Here is a 14,209-nt window from a genome sequence, read left to right on the forward strand (position 1 = left end):
TTTCTCTTGAATGAAAACAAACACGAGGTGTACAAATGATGACGTCGACGCTGAACGTTGTTGATCTGTCGCGAAAGTCGAATGCGGTCATCTTCCAGCACAGTCAGTCTACATCTCTATTTCGTTGACAACCCTATCCTCCCGTGGTCTAGCTTGAATGCTCCCAAGAGCCCCTAGAACCCTTTACCATCCTACCAAGGCAATGTATCAACCCCACAAAGTCGGCAATTCCGCACGTCAAACGTTTAACTCACAATCCCGTTCCGACATTCGTCATCATCAACAGCCGCCATCCACTGAAACTGCGGATGGAGCTGCTAAGAGCAGGCGCAAAGGCAAGCAAAGAGCAGATCCACTACTTATTCAACCGAATCCTGGTAAAGAGAGAGAAATTGAGGGTTCCACTAGCTCTGTACCTGCTCTCATAGACGAGGCAATACACACTTCGATATCACCAACGTCCCTCTCCTCAAGCCTTGAATCATCATTTGACAGAGCCTGTCCTTCACCCATATCTGAACCCCCTAGGGTCCACTACCCTCCCTCTTTACGGCCGCGACATCCTCGTCTACTTTCCCAGCTTGCAAGATCTACGTTACCAACAGCAAGCGTGAGTTGTCCGTCCCTTGAACAACCTCAACATGGACGGCGATGGTCCGTATCAGAAAGCATGGTCATAGGAGCAGGTGAAGGGTCGAGCTTATGGCAAAGGTCGGTGCCTACCACAGCACTGTCAGACGAACCTTTTCCTGATCTTGATCCTACCACCGGCTTGCCTCTGGAACTATCGTTTCATCGTAGAGGTTCTGCGTCTTCAGACACCCCTTCTCTACACCTTCAAAGAACAATAACTGGGCTTTTATCGGCTCCCACTGCCAAGTCGACTGGAGAGTCGTCTGTGGCGAACATGATGCCCAACTTTAATTTCTCTCTCCCTCGCGTGTCTTTTCCGTCGAAGCCTAGTCTAGATTTTGGGAAACGAAATTTCTCCACATCTTCGTCACAGGATGACTGGGGCTCTTGGGCGAGTGGATGGTGGAGTGGGAATAAAGGAAAAGTAGATCAGATGATGAGCGAGGAAGACAAGGCAGACACTGTTGAAGAAGAGCAAGAAAAGCTAAGAAAGAAATGTGCGTCGAATATGTATATTGGTGAGATTGTCGCTGATCAGATGACAAGATCGGTCTCCGAAACACCCTGTGGTGTTCTGTCACGGCCTTTTGGGATTTGATTATCTCGGCCCGGCTAGTATGCCCCCGTATGTCATCATGGATCTCCCCTTTTGGCTGCTGCTGACAGGAAGCAGTCTTCAAATATCCCATTGGAGGGGTATAAGGGAAGTATTAGAATCAAATGGCGTAGAAGTCTTGATTGCTAGAGTGCCTGCTACTTCTTCTATCAAAGACCGCGCTCGAATCCTCGCGGATTTCATCTCGGAGAAATATCCAGGGCGGGAGATCAACCTGGTAGGACATAGCATGGTTAATCTATTTTCTTTTTCTTCCTCCTTTCGCCCAGGCAACTATCATCGCTGATACACCATTTTCAGGGCGGGCTTGACTGCCGATATCTTGTATCTCAGATCAAAGACAAATCATTCAAGCCAATCTCGCTGACGACCATCTCCACCCCTCACCGTGGCTCACCCTTTGCGGACTATTTGATTGATAACGTCATTGGACGTGAGCGGCTACCGTCACTACTTGGGCTGTTGGAAACAATGCGTCTCCCACAGTCCGGTGACGGCTCGGCCTTCAGTGCTCTGGGGACGAACTCGATGAAAGAATTCAATGCGGAAGTGGTTGACAGCGAAGACGTCAAATACTATTCATGGGGTGCGAGTTTCGAGCCGGGGTTGCTTGATACTTTTAAATGGCCTCATTCCATCATCTACGCAAAGGAAGGAGCAAATGACGGATTGGTCTCTGTCCATAGTGCAATGTGGGGTGAATATAGGGGCACCCTGGTGGGAGTGAACCATTTAGACTTGTAAGCCATTATTTGCATTGGACCAATTACTTGTTCGTCACAGTTTGCCGTATACTGATGTGTAGAAAGGGTCGGATGGGTCAACACGGTTAGATATGCAGTAGCTGGGTGGACGGGGAAGCCAATAGCTTTTAAACCTGCTACTTTTTACCTCGAGGTCGTAAGTGTTTTTTTGTTTTTGGCCCGTTGCGTTTACAGTTTCAAAGATTGATGATGATGATATGCTACCGAAAAGACCGACTACCTGGCGGAGCAAGGTTTCTGATCATTGCTCGAGAACTGCCTCGAATCTTGATTTAAAGAAAAGAAGAAAGGTGGCGAAACTGCAAATGCATTTTTTTTGTCCTCATGGTATCTAAAAAAAGAAGCCAAGAAAATACTTTTAACATACAGTACAACCATTTGTGCTCAAATCCCAATGACCTTGACAGGCCCGAAAAACGGGTATTCCTATGTTGTCTTTCCCTCCTTCCTGCCCCGAGCCCCCCCCCATCCCTATCCATAACGAATCGACGAATTAAAAAAAAAAGAAAAAGGATGGGCCACATGATATGATGAGTCGTCAATTAAGTTGTCTATGATTTTATGTTGTTGAATCACATCTTCTCAAACGCAAAACCCATGTACAAATCTGTGATCAAGTCAGATGAGTCATTTCGTTTCACAGGTTGCCAGGAGGGAGAGATGGCTTTTCTTGCAAAAAAACTTACTCGCAGCTTCCCATTGGTCCGCATCCATCGCACTTTCCCCATACTCGTTCAGCACTCCCATTTTCCCCAAGAGCGGGCCGAAATCTCTGCTATCTTTTTCTTCTTGGAGAATCTCATGGAACGCCTTTTTGTAGACCAATCGAAGTCCAGACTCGGAAGCCAACCTGGACGTGTGGTGTCGTCAGTACCCAACCTGAGAAAAAAAAAAAGAACGTACGAGACGAAATTTTCCCAGTCCACGAGGTACTCTGGGACGTCCTCCACCGCATCTGTCAAGTAGAATCGATAGTCGTGGCCGTACACGCCTTTATGTCTTCTCTCTGTAAACTGAATAGAGTAGCACGAGTTGCCAAATCGAAGTTCCTCATCGCGGTCCGGCAGCTCGTTCAGTCTTTCTCTGTGGGATGGACTGTAATCAGCATTGTTTCAAGAATTTTTTTCTTTAAAAAAAACCACTTGCAAGAGTAATTCAGCATTAGGGATAGTTCCGATAAAGATACCTCCCCGGCGAAGGTATCTCGACACATTCTCAATCATCATCCTTGCTTTTGCTGCATTCTCAAACGCATAGTGCATGCAAAACTGCATGGTGACATTGTCGTAGAGGTCTTTGATCTGAAGCTCGGGGCTGAGAACGTCACTCAATGGATTCTAATGACACATTTCAAAAAAAAAAAAAAAGCTGTCAGACAACGATATAATAGGATGCGGCATGGAAGGGAAAACGTGGGAGGGAGGCGTACAGAGAAACAATCATGCGCATAGAAGAATGCGTCGAATCCGGGTTTCGGCATCCGCCTGTACCTGTCTGCAGCTTGCTGTACAGATTGATCTGCCACATCTACGTACCCAGCCCACTCTTATCAGCAACGCCGCAGTGAATGTTCACCCTTGGGAAGATGTTGGCAACTTACCGAGTCCGACATAAAGTGCGATCCTTGCTTGTTTCCACTTGTTCAGATCGCCTCCTTTTCCACACCCTACATCTAAAACTTTTCCTCGAGGCCTATAAGCAAATTTCCCAATGAGCACAGATTTGATCCAGTTGTTGAATTTTTTGAGGCCGATAATGGGAGAGAATTCACGGCGCTCGACGCCTACTTCTGGTCGAGAATTATCTTACCACAGATGATCAGTTCCAAAAAAAAGGACAGTCAAGTAAATGGGATGCAGGGAACATACAGTGCTCAGCAACGACAGTCACCTTTTTGCTATAAGCTTGCCCTGCCACGGGACCTGAAACAACCCTCTTATTCCGCTCATATTCATCATCCTCTTCATCTCTCGCCCTTCTTTTCCCTAACCGACCGGGTCTCTCGCCATTCCAGTTACCTCCCGGTGTCTGAGCTTCCCAGTTGGGCGGGTACTGGCTATAGCCCGAGGGCGGCGCACCAGGGGTGCTGGATGGGGGACCTCCGTACGAGACCTCGGATGGCGGCATGGACGGTCGATCGTCCCATTGAGGAGGGAAATACGAGTGATCATTCTCGCCTGGCAAACTTGTCCTGGGGGTGGGTGTAGGTTCAGGAGCTCTGCCGCCAGAGTAGGAGTACCTCCTTGCCGCGGGCTTTTGCCGAAGCGGATTGTTAGCGTGCGCCAGCTGGCGAAGATGGGCGACTTCATCTGGGTAGATCGGACGCAGGACGGACGATGGTGCAGACTGCCGATGCGGGTTGTAGTGGAGTATCCGAGGAGGCGCCGAATGGTGCGGGGTGTACGGCGTGTGCTGTGATGTGGACGGCGAGGAGGGTGTGGTGGTAGGCTGCGGCGTGAAACGGGGCGCGTACGCCGATGACGGGTTGCCTGGAGTAGACGTATGACGGGGGCGATACGCCGACGAGCCCAACGGTGCCGGCGCAGGCGTCTGTGAAGCAGGCTCAGTGTAGCGACGCCCACTGGCGGAACTCGAAGACGTCGGCCTAGGCTGGTCCTCGGACGTTCGCCTGGCAGACAAGACGGGCGACAGGGTCCCTTGCCTGGGATCGTACCCGAAGGGATGGGCGGACCCGGCGGCTGATCCCGGCCGCGAGCTCGGATATGGCAGCGACTGGTTCTGGCTCCGGGGCGAGAGGCTCATGGACGGCGAGCGGGCGAGCTGGGCGGCATGGCTGCCGGCAGACGTGCGGCGGCCGTGTTCGAGCTCGGCGTGGATCGGCTGCTGCGGCGGGAGCATGCTGCGCTGGCGGGGGGGCTCTGCATCGTTGAGGATGTTGCTCAGCTTGGGCCTGTGGCTCTCTGCGTCTTCGTGGACGGAGGCGGCGCGGGGGGGCTCTCTGGGCGGGGGCGAGTCGTTGAGCAGGCCGCGGAGGCTGCCCGAGGCGGACGGCGTGCGGTGTGGGGGCGGCGGGGAGCGGGAGCGGGAGAGGGGGGGGGCGGAAATGTGCGGGGCGGGGACGTCGCAGTCCCGTATCGGATCGTATACCATCCTGCTCAGTACAGAGGCATTGCCGGCGGGGAAAAATAAAAGCGAAAAGTCCAGCGACGAAGCGCGGCGTTTGGCCAAATTGAAGCCGCATTTATTCCTCCACTACTCCTCGATATCCGTGGATCCACTCAGCCCACAGCCAGCGCCATGACAGCGCCCACCGTCCCCGCAGACCAGCACGGCCACCCGCTCCCAGGCCCCGCAGACCCCGCAGCCAACGACACATGGCGCCCCTCCCGCTACCGCGAACCCCTCCACCCGGACAACGAAGAGGTCCTCGAGCAGGCGGCCTACCAGGCCGCAGTCACCCGTTCCAGCGGCGACGACAGGAAGAGGAAGATAAAGCCGAGGCGGACGGTCGACTACCAGGGCGGCGTCCAGAAATGGAGAATGGTGCGTCGCTCGTCTGTCGCTTCGCTCTGCCTTCTGACCGCCTCTGCAGCTGAACAAGCTCAAGGGCGTCCACGAATTCAGGCCAGCCATACACCCTAACCCGTCTGATATTGTCAACGTGTGTATCTGTCGGCTGTGTGCGTGGTAATGTCTGACAGCCATCCAGTTTCTTCCGCCTGTAGCACTCCGGTCAAACCCGTCGACGTCTATATGTGATTACTGGGTCCACACCTCGATAAATAAAGAACGTTCTCCCACCCGTGTCGTCAGAGTAGGTGTCTCCTTCCGCACATGGACACATGGGCTTACATGCTCGGCAGTGGACACCAGACGCCCGTCGTCTGCTCACAGGCAATGACAAGGGCCAATTCACGCTCTGGAACGGTGCCTCTTTCAACTACGAGTCCATTACTCAGGTACACGACGACTCTATCCGGTCCTTCACCTACTCGCACAACGGCCAGGCGCTTGTTTCAGCCGACAAAGGCGGCACGATCAAGTACTTTACACCGCATCTCACAAATATACATGGTTTCCAGGGGCATCGGGAAGCTTGTCATGATGTTAGTTGGAGTCCGAACGATGAGCGTTTTGTGACCTGTGGAGATGATGGGCTTGTCAAGATTTGGAGCTATAGAGAAGCCAAGGAAGAAAGAAGTCTGAGTGGTGCGTCGAGTTTTACCGGCGAGTGCTGTAAGCTGACGCTGAGCAGGCCACGGTTGGGATGTGAGATGCGTCGACTGGCACCCCACAAAGGGTCTTATCGTTTCCGGTTCCAAAGACATGCTCGTCAAATTTTGGGACCCACGGACAGGCAAAGATCTCTCTACACTGTGCGTCGTTTTGAAGTAGCCATTTTACATATAATCGCTAATCATCCACAGCCACTCTTCCAAATCCACCATCAACACATGCCGATGGTCTCCCGATGGCCATCTCGTGGCGACAGCCGGCCAAGATTCCGTCATTCGCCTCTTTGACATTCGTACCTTTCGCGAGCTGGAAGTCTTAAAGGGCCACGAAAAAGAAGTCAACTGCATCGAATGGCACCCGATCCATCACTCTCTCCTAGTTTCCGGCGACGCTCTCGGCACTATCAACTACTTTTCCCTCCTCTCCCCCACTCCCTCTACACCCATCACCACGCTTTCAGCCGCTCATGAGGACGCAGTCTTCTCCCTCTCTTTCCATCCCCTTGGCCATATTCTCTGTTCGGGATCAAAGGACTTTACAGCGAGATTCTGGTGTCGTGCAAGACCGCCGGGGGGACAAGAATTCGATAAATGGCATCTTACCGAGGAAGGCGCTGCCCAAAAAGAACTGGAACGCATCACAAAGCGTGAATGGGGGACGAACGCCCTTCCTGCGAACGCTGCAGGCGGTGGCGGCGGCGGCGGCGGCGGCGATAAGCAGCAAGTCGCTTTACCCGGTTTGTCCAACCTCGTTGCCGCTGTCAACAGCGTCAAGACCGGCCCGACGACGACAGGCGGAGGGCCACCCGGTCTTCCAGGACTGGGTGCGCCCAATGTCCATGCTGGCACCCCGCCATCGCGCGTATCCACCCCTTCGTCCATGGGACCTCCCGGTGCTGGTGCCCAAGGACAAGCACAAGGCGGTCAGTTCCCACGAGGAAGAGCGGCGCTTCCTAGTCAGAACGATATGCTTCGGCATAATCACGGCCCGCGTGGTGGGTTTGCAGATCGGGATAGGAACGGGGGAGGAGACAGAGGGGGAATGGATAGAGATAGAGATTCACGAGGGGGAAGACAGGATCCAAGAGGTAATCAGATGTACGGCCGTGGGCCAGGGGGACCTCCTCCCGGTCCTCCACCAGGTCAAGGGGGATACAATTACCCCCCTGCTCCTCCCAACTATCCCCCTTACCCGCCGTCATCCTACCCTCCTCCGCCCAACAACCAACCCGGCTATCCGCCCGCACCCAATTACGCTATGCCCCCTGGACCCGGTGCTCCTCCTCAAAGTTATCCTTATAATCGACCTCCTCAGGGACCCCCTCAGAATAATAATCCAGGTGGCCAAGGAAATTACGGCGCTTCCGCTTCCGGCGGGTATGGCCAGTACGGCGGTGGTGGTGGTGGTGGAGGCGGAGGAGGGTACGGTCGAGATGGACGGAGATAGAACAAAACGACATAGAGAGAGAGAGAGAAATGCATCATGGTTATTGTACAACAAACTATCTAATGTGCAAAACTTGCACGCAGCTCATCTGCCAACCTCGTGCTCAGCGAGCAACTGTCAAACCAAATTAATCAGTCCTTTTTCTTTTTTCCCTCTTGGCTTTTGCTTCATAGACCAAATTCCAAAATCTGACTTACCATATTGGGGATACCATTAGCCACAGGGTAGGCATGGCCACACCCTCGACATGTCATGATTCCTTCCTCCACATGCAACTGTTTTCACATCATTCAGTTGTTCGTTGTCTCGCGGCCCAAATTAAAGCTGGACCGATGAAATTATTGCAAGACATACCTCGAAAAGGACATGGTGTAAAGCTTGTATTTCCTCATCTGTCCAGTTTTCAGGCATGGTATCGGGGAGACTAGTATCACCGAGCTGTAATGATAGTCAAGTCAATACTCTTGACCATTCGGGGGCGAAAATGCGACTACCACCCCCGGCTCATACTCACAGACCGAGCCGTATCCACCAAAGCCTTCCAATCGAGTTTGGGCAAGAATCGCTTGATGAAATCCGGATTGATAGGTGCCGGTCGTTCAACGAGCTCTACCTCTGAGAAGACGAGGGGAAAGTTGTCCTTTGTGCAGTTCTCTGGAAAAAAGAGAGAGAGAGAGATCAGTTGTGTAAAGCTCAGGATGATGAGCGGATGGAATGAAAGAGTGTAACTTACTGACGTGGCAAGCAAGCATGTTATGGGTGATTAATCTGACCATGTTGGCGGATGAGTTGGTTGAATATGGTAGCGTCTCGAGTTTCTGCAATATCCCAATGTCTCATCATTCCATATCCCCCGGCGCTCGCTGGGTCGTCGCCAGAAAAACAAAAACAGTTGTTAACTTGAAGTTACGTAATAATACTTATCCTTTTGCAAATAATAATCCACGTCACCCAAATTCCGCCAAATTCTCCCTCTCGCATGCGATTTGAATCCTCGCAGCTGTCTTCCTCTTTCCTTTTCAGCTCATCCAGACAGTCACCGCTAGCACCTACACTGCCAAGTCGCTGTCATCAAAACCAATCTACAATCAAAAATGGCCGAGTACAAGGAAGACCTCGAAAAGACTGGCGCCGGTGCCCAGAAGATCCACAAGATCAGGATCACCTTGACCTCCAAGAACGTCAAGCCTCTTGAGAAGTGTTAGTTTGTGGTTGGACGGTCGTGGATCTGAAAAACGGGGGAGAAAGGCTGATGAAAATCTCTGTAGTCTGTGCCGACCTCATCAACCGTGCCAAGGACCGAGACCTCAACGTCAGGGGCCCCGTCCGACTCCCCACCAAGGTCCTCAAGCACACCACCAGGAAGTCGTACGTGATAATTCTTAATGCTTCCTGCCGGCAGGGCTAATAAACGACTTTTGTTTTGCACAGTCCCTGTGGTGAGGGTTCCAAGACCTGGGACAGGTACCAGATGCGAATCCACAAGCGTCTCATCGACCTCAACTCTTCTGCCGACGTTGTCAAGCAGATCACCTCCATCTCCCTCGAGCCCGGAGTTGAGGTTGAGGTTACCATTGCTGCTTAAATGTAGTTTGGTCTAGGATGCAACCTTGCCGGTCAAATACCTAGTTCCGTGAATTGAATTATTCTTGTTTTGAAGACTGTTGCATTTAAAAATAAAACTTTTATCAAAGCATCACTACGTAAATTCCCACTCTTTATTCTTTTCGCGCGGCCAACCACTTGTCAATTCTGTCTGCCTCTCTGAAACCACTAATAACCGCGCCGGCGACACTACCCCGGTTATCCATCTCGGTATGTTCACCCGCAAAGCCGAGCTTGCCTCCCCAAACAGGTCGAGAAAGCTCCTTAAAGTCCATGGGACTGCGCTCACCCGTACTGATGATAGAAGGCGTCGTCGTCGCACCTCGAGAAAGAGGGTCAGTAAGCCATGTGGTAAGGGCAGAAGCGGAAGGAGCAGGAGGACGAGAAGAAGGGGAGAAGCGCTTGACGAGGAAGGAGTGGAATGCCTCGGCGACTTTTTCAGTAGGGTGCTGCAAAAGGATCTTGGCAGGGGTTTCAGACAAGTATGTCAGGAGCGTAGGGGTAGGACCGGGAAGAGTGGGTGCGGCAAAGTTGGCAGTGATCAAGGTAGACCCTTCAAAGACTTGTTCCAAGGTAGATGAGGCGCTGGGCTCAGGTCCGGTAGGGAGGAAAGTATATGAACCAACTTTTTCGGCGTTTGGCCACCAGGCGGTAGGATATTGGACAAGAAGTTTCTCGAGAACACCGACATGGGTACCGCCAATAGTCTCACGCAAGTGAGCAGGCAAAGCGGGGGTGAAGAAGTTTTCGGGGAGAGACTTGAGCACACCCAGGGGGATGGTGGAAAGTACGCTGGCAGCAGAGTAAGTTTCACCGGACTGAGTGGTCACTTCGACGCCCGAAGAGGTCTCCTTGATCGAAACAGCGGGAGAGTTGAGTTTGACTTCAGCCTTTGAAGACTCAAGCACCTTGGTTACAAGAGACTGGTAGCCACCGTCGGGGGCGGCATCCGATCCGGCATAGGATGTGGTGGTCTCCCAGCCGGCCCACTTGAGGGAGGCCTGCTCAAGCTTGAGACCCAAGGGGATCTCGAGGGAACGAGCAAGAGCCTTTGCCAATGACTGGTCAGAAGCAGTGCTGAGCAATGCAGAGTTGGGCGAGAAGAGAGCTGAGGCGAGGGAAGTCGTAGGTGGAGGGGACGGGTGCGGGAGTTTAGATGAAGCGACAGCGGTACCGAGGGATGCTCTCAGTGCATCTGCTTCTTCGGCAGAAAGCGGGCCTGGAGACGATGTCAGCGTGGACTCTATAACACATGGGATACCCACCATTAGGCCCATAGATGACACCCTCAGCAGCAGCAGGTAAGCGTGCCTCGACACCCAAAGACTTTGCGATATTCCTCGCAGGGTTGCCCTCCTTGTAGCCGTGGATCCAGCTACAGCCAATATCAATCTTTGCGCCTCCACCAGTCCAAGTACGGGCTCTTCCGCCGACCCTGTCCCTGGCTTCGAGGACGAGGACGCGATGCCCCTTGGAGGTGAGCTCTTTAGCAGCGACTGAGCCAGCCCAGCCGGCACCTAGGATGATGGAATCGTATGACTTGGACATGTTTCGTATGAGGGATGTGCGCATTTCCAGGGGGAGAATATTAAAGAGGGGTCAAGAGTGGGCTATATATCCGTCCCCATTTGTGTTGATAATCGACTCTGCGGCCAGGTGGAGGCACGGTGTCGGACCGGACCGAAAGGGGAAAACCCGCCGGGATGGAACTGGGACGTGCCACACTCGGGAGTAAAACGGGATTATTTTGGCTGGGGGATTTTGAAAACTGGGCGTGATTGGTGGGTTTCCCTGAATTCCAGGTCATTTGCCTGGATTCCGAGTTGCCATCACCCGCCAGCGAGTCGGCGCCCCCCTCCGATTACACCTGTCATAGACGTTCACCCACCCACCGCCAGTGCCCCTCCCCCTCCTACCCTCTCCTTCCCCGCCGCCACCCGCCCCTCGCCACCGCACCGCCATCCCCAGCCCACGTTTCCCCCACCTGCACCCCACCACGCACCACCGCAGCTGCGGCGCCCGCCGGAAGCACACGGAACCCGCCGCTGTTTGTGACCCTCGACCGCGCGCCCAACAACATTACCTCAATCCTTTGGCCCTGGCCCTCTATTATATCTTCCACCATCGTACACACACCCTCTGTCCTGCCCTTCTTACTGCCTCCACCAGGCCTATACCCGCATCCCTCTTCCTCTCGCCTCCCTCTATCCCCCCATCTCTCCGGCCGCGCGATCACGCAACCAAACACGATCGAATCACGCGCCTCCACCGCGGCGAGACCCGCCAGCTCATATTCGCGTCCCCCGTGATCATTCCTTTTGTTGACCACCTGGGACGAGCACTAGGAGGAGTGCCCCGGCAAGGCTGCTTTGACGTGCAATAAGAGGCACGTTAAAGGCATCAGCAAACGAGTATGACTGTCACGCAGAGGAAGCCGAGGGTGGATAATGCCCAAAACGATAGCCGACCTAGTACGTCTATCGTTTTTTATCTGATCGTCCTTTCGACGACTTTTGCTGATATTGTGTAGTTATCGAGCCAGGTATCAAGTATACGTGTGATTTCTGTATGTCACATCATATAGCCTCACCTTTGCGCGACGGCTGCTGACAAACAGGCAGGCCATGTGGATATCACTCATACCGTACGCATAAAATGTGCTATGAAGCAATGCGAGGAGGTCGATCTCTGTCCAACTTGCTTTTGCGAGGGTAAAGAAGGCTTGCAACACAAGGCATGGCATGATTATATGGTTGTCGTATGTCCTTATCTTCACTGGGCAAGGGTCAGTCTAATCGGAAACAGGAACAAAACTCTCAACCGATATTCACCCCAGATTGGGGAGCCGACGAAGAGTTACTGTTAATATCTGGCCTCATTCAAAATGGTCTGGGTAACTGGGCTGAAGTAGCGCAACATGTTGGGACAAGAACTAAAGAGGAATGCGAACAACATTACCTTCAAGTTTACCTGGGTGTGGGCGAACACGGAGAGGACCTGAGGGTGAAAGAGAAGGAAGCAGATGAGAAGGTGGATGAGTCCAAGAGACGTAGAAGAGAATTCATGCCTGTATGTTCATGAGATTGTTGACATGCCCTTTGTTGACGGAATTTTCAGCCTATGGACAGGAGCTTCCCTTATGATCCCGATGAGTTCCAGCAACGTAAGAAAGCTCGGATAGAGGAACTTCGTAAACCGCAAGGTATGGCCCTCTTTCACCTCTTCTTACTCTCGCTAACATTCAATTCAGCTTTACCTCCGTCCAACGCTGCCCCGCCAGTCTCAGCACCCACAAACCACGAAATCGGTGGTTTCATGCCGGCTCGTCTCGAATTCGAGCACGAAGTAGACAATGATGCCGAAATGGCTGTAAAGGATATGGAATTTGGACTTGTAATGCAGTACGGTGGCGATGAACAACCACAGGCAAAGATCACTCGTCCTCCAGATGAAGAAGAGGAAGAAGACGAAGAAGGAGGAGGAGAAGATGAAAAGGGCGTGGAAAAAAAGGGAAAAGTGAAAAAGGAAAAGCAAAAGGAAGATGAAAAGGAAGACAAGCCAGTGTCCCCTGCGATCGAAGATCCCGATGAACTTGAGGTGAAGCTTGCGATGATGGACATTTATTTCTCAAAGTTGGACAAGAGGGAGGATGCCAAGGAGATTATATTTGATAGGGGATTAACAGAGTACCGGGCTGTAAGTACATGTTCTCTCCCCTGGCGGAAGAATAGTACTGATGATGACTTAAAGATACAAGCGCAAGATAAGAAACTTACCAAGGAGGAGAGAGAGTTGGTACAACGTTATAAACCATTTGCAAAATTACAGACTGCCGAAGACTTTGAAGTTCTTGTGGAAGGTTTGATCTGTACGTTTCTTTCGTGGTCTGTGATAAAAGTACGTCGCTAACTCGATGAAAAAGACGAACAAACTCTTCGAAGACGTATAGCGGAACTCCAGGAATACCGTCGCATGGGAATAACGACAGCGGCTGAAGCGGATGTCTATGATAATGTCAAGAATACACGCGTAAGTTCTTCAAACTCTTTTTTTTTTCTAAAGTATTCCTTACTTACTAAGGATTCCTTTAACAGTCAATGGAATTCCCCACACAAAAGCCAGCAGAAGTCTTACCGTCTGGTGCGAGAATCAACGCCGGCCAGCACCGGTTCCTACACGGTACGATGGCTACGTCTCTTCCAGATGCAAAAACTCGAGAGCCTACGCCCAGAGCCATCCCTGCAGTTGGACGCAAACCTCGTGGGTGTGATGTCGCTATTCTGCCTCAAACAATCGCTGACATTCCTAACAGCTCAACCACTCAACCTTGCCAATTCGGCCTCTCTCGATCTCCTTTCATCCGAAGAACAATCACTCTGCTCTACCCTCCGCGTTTTGCCCAAACCTTATCTCACTATCAAAGAGCTCTATATACGTGAGAATGAACGCCGTCAAGGTCTGCTGAGGCGGCGAGACGCGAGAAAGATGTTGAATATCGATGTCAACAAGAGTGGGAGAATATTCGACTTTCTGGTCCAGAGCGGGATGCTGGTGTTGGCTTATGAACCGCAAGGGAAAGGGAAGGCTAGTCTGCAGGCAGCCGCTGCCGCCGTCGCGCATGGAGCCGCAAACGGTATGACGACCATGGACGGACAATCACAAGGGAAGGACATGTTGATGGAAAGGGTGAATGGGCTGGGGATGACGAACGGGTTGAATAAGCCCATAACGCACGAGATTAGGCTCAATGGATGAGCAAATTTTCAGCCACTATTCAAAAAGTTTATACATGTGTAAGAAGAAGCAAGGAGTACAAAACGATATATTCATCGAAGCTCGTCAGAAGTATCAAAACAAGCAGTTAGCGCTTTGGTTCTTGGGTTGTAAAAAGTATGCATAGATGCTAAATTGTGCCAGTCGTCTCATCCTGATTTCCATGCGACGCTTA

At 52.1% G+C, this 14,209-nt stretch overlaps 7 protein-coding genes across 7 annotated transcripts; 4 read left to right on the plus strand and 3 right to left on the minus strand.

The window, feature by feature from the left end:
• Positions 1-157: 157 nt before the first annotated feature.
• On the plus strand, positions 158-2,254 carry CNBC5810 (hypothetical protein; the record flags this gene model as incomplete). Its single annotated transcript, XM_771271.1, has 6 exons — positions 158-1,130; positions 1,180-1,258; positions 1,307-1,481; positions 1,550-1,989; positions 2,059-2,149; positions 2,225-2,254. 6 exons carry the CDS (start codon positions 158-160, stop codon positions 2,252-2,254), a joined length of 1,788 nt encoding a protein of 595 aa, XP_776364.1.
• Positions 2,255-2,585: 331 nt separating this feature from the next.
• Positions 2,586-5,124, minus strand: CNBC5820 (hypothetical protein; the record flags this gene model as incomplete). The annotated part of the gene is made up of 7 exons (XM_771272.1): positions 2,586-2,620; positions 2,700-2,863; positions 2,917-3,080; positions 3,156-3,350; positions 3,443-3,540; positions 3,614-3,817; positions 3,882-5,124. 7 exons carry the CDS (start codon positions 5,122-5,124, stop codon positions 2,586-2,588), a joined length of 2,103 nt encoding a protein of 700 aa, XP_776365.1.
• A 147-nt stretch (positions 5,125-5,271) lies between these two features.
• On the plus strand, positions 5,272-7,656 carry CNBC5830 (hypothetical protein; the record flags this gene model as incomplete). Its single annotated transcript, XM_771273.1, has 6 exons — positions 5,272-5,517; positions 5,567-5,635; positions 5,684-5,788; positions 5,838-6,183; positions 6,230-6,350; positions 6,402-7,656. The coding sequence occupies 6 exons, from the start codon at positions 5,272-5,274 to the stop codon at positions 7,654-7,656; spliced, it is 2,142 nt and encodes a 713-aa protein (XP_776366.1).
• Positions 7,657-7,740: 84 nt separating this feature from the next.
• On the minus strand, positions 7,741-8,432 carry CNBC5840 (hypothetical protein; the record flags this gene model as incomplete). The annotated part of the gene is made up of 5 exons (XM_771274.1): positions 7,741-7,770; positions 7,854-7,931; positions 8,011-8,094; positions 8,171-8,310; positions 8,390-8,432. 5 exons carry the CDS (start codon positions 8,430-8,432, stop codon positions 7,741-7,743), a joined length of 375 nt encoding a protein of 124 aa, XP_776367.1.
• Positions 8,433-8,750: 318 nt separating this feature from the next.
• Positions 8,751-9,241, plus strand: CNBC5850 (40S ribosomal protein S20; the record flags this gene model as incomplete). The annotated part of the gene is made up of 3 exons (XM_771275.1): positions 8,751-8,856; positions 8,925-9,024; positions 9,088-9,241. The coding sequence occupies 3 exons, from the start codon at positions 8,751-8,753 to the stop codon at positions 9,239-9,241; spliced, it is 360 nt and encodes a 119-aa protein (XP_776368.1).
• Positions 9,242-9,374: 133 nt separating this feature from the next.
• On the minus strand, positions 9,375-10,833 carry CNBC5860 (hypothetical protein; the record flags this gene model as incomplete). Its single annotated transcript, XM_771276.1, has 2 exons — positions 9,375-10,480; positions 10,527-10,833. 2 exons carry the CDS (start codon positions 10,831-10,833, stop codon positions 9,375-9,377), a joined length of 1,413 nt encoding a protein of 470 aa, XP_776369.1.
• An 841-nt stretch (positions 10,834-11,674) lies between these two features.
• On the plus strand, positions 11,675-14,161 carry CNBC5870 (hypothetical protein; the record flags this gene model as incomplete). The annotated part of the gene is made up of 11 exons (XM_771277.1): positions 11,675-11,732; positions 11,792-11,827; positions 11,883-12,019; positions 12,067-12,330; positions 12,379-12,463; positions 12,512-12,957; positions 13,012-13,129; positions 13,184-13,290; positions 13,356-13,521; positions 13,574-13,947; positions 14,060-14,161. 11 exons carry the CDS (start codon positions 11,675-11,677, stop codon positions 14,159-14,161), a joined length of 1,893 nt encoding a protein of 630 aa, XP_776370.1.
• Between the last annotated feature and the right edge of the window lie 48 nt (positions 14,162-14,209).

The sequence above is a fragment of the Cryptococcus neoformans genome, chromosome 3, assembly GCF_000149385.1.
Source record: "Cryptococcus neoformans var. neoformans B-3501A chromosome 3, whole genome shotgun sequence".
Taxonomy (NCBI): domain Eukaryota; kingdom Fungi; phylum Basidiomycota; class Tremellomycetes; order Tremellales; family Cryptococcaceae; genus Cryptococcus; species Cryptococcus deneoformans.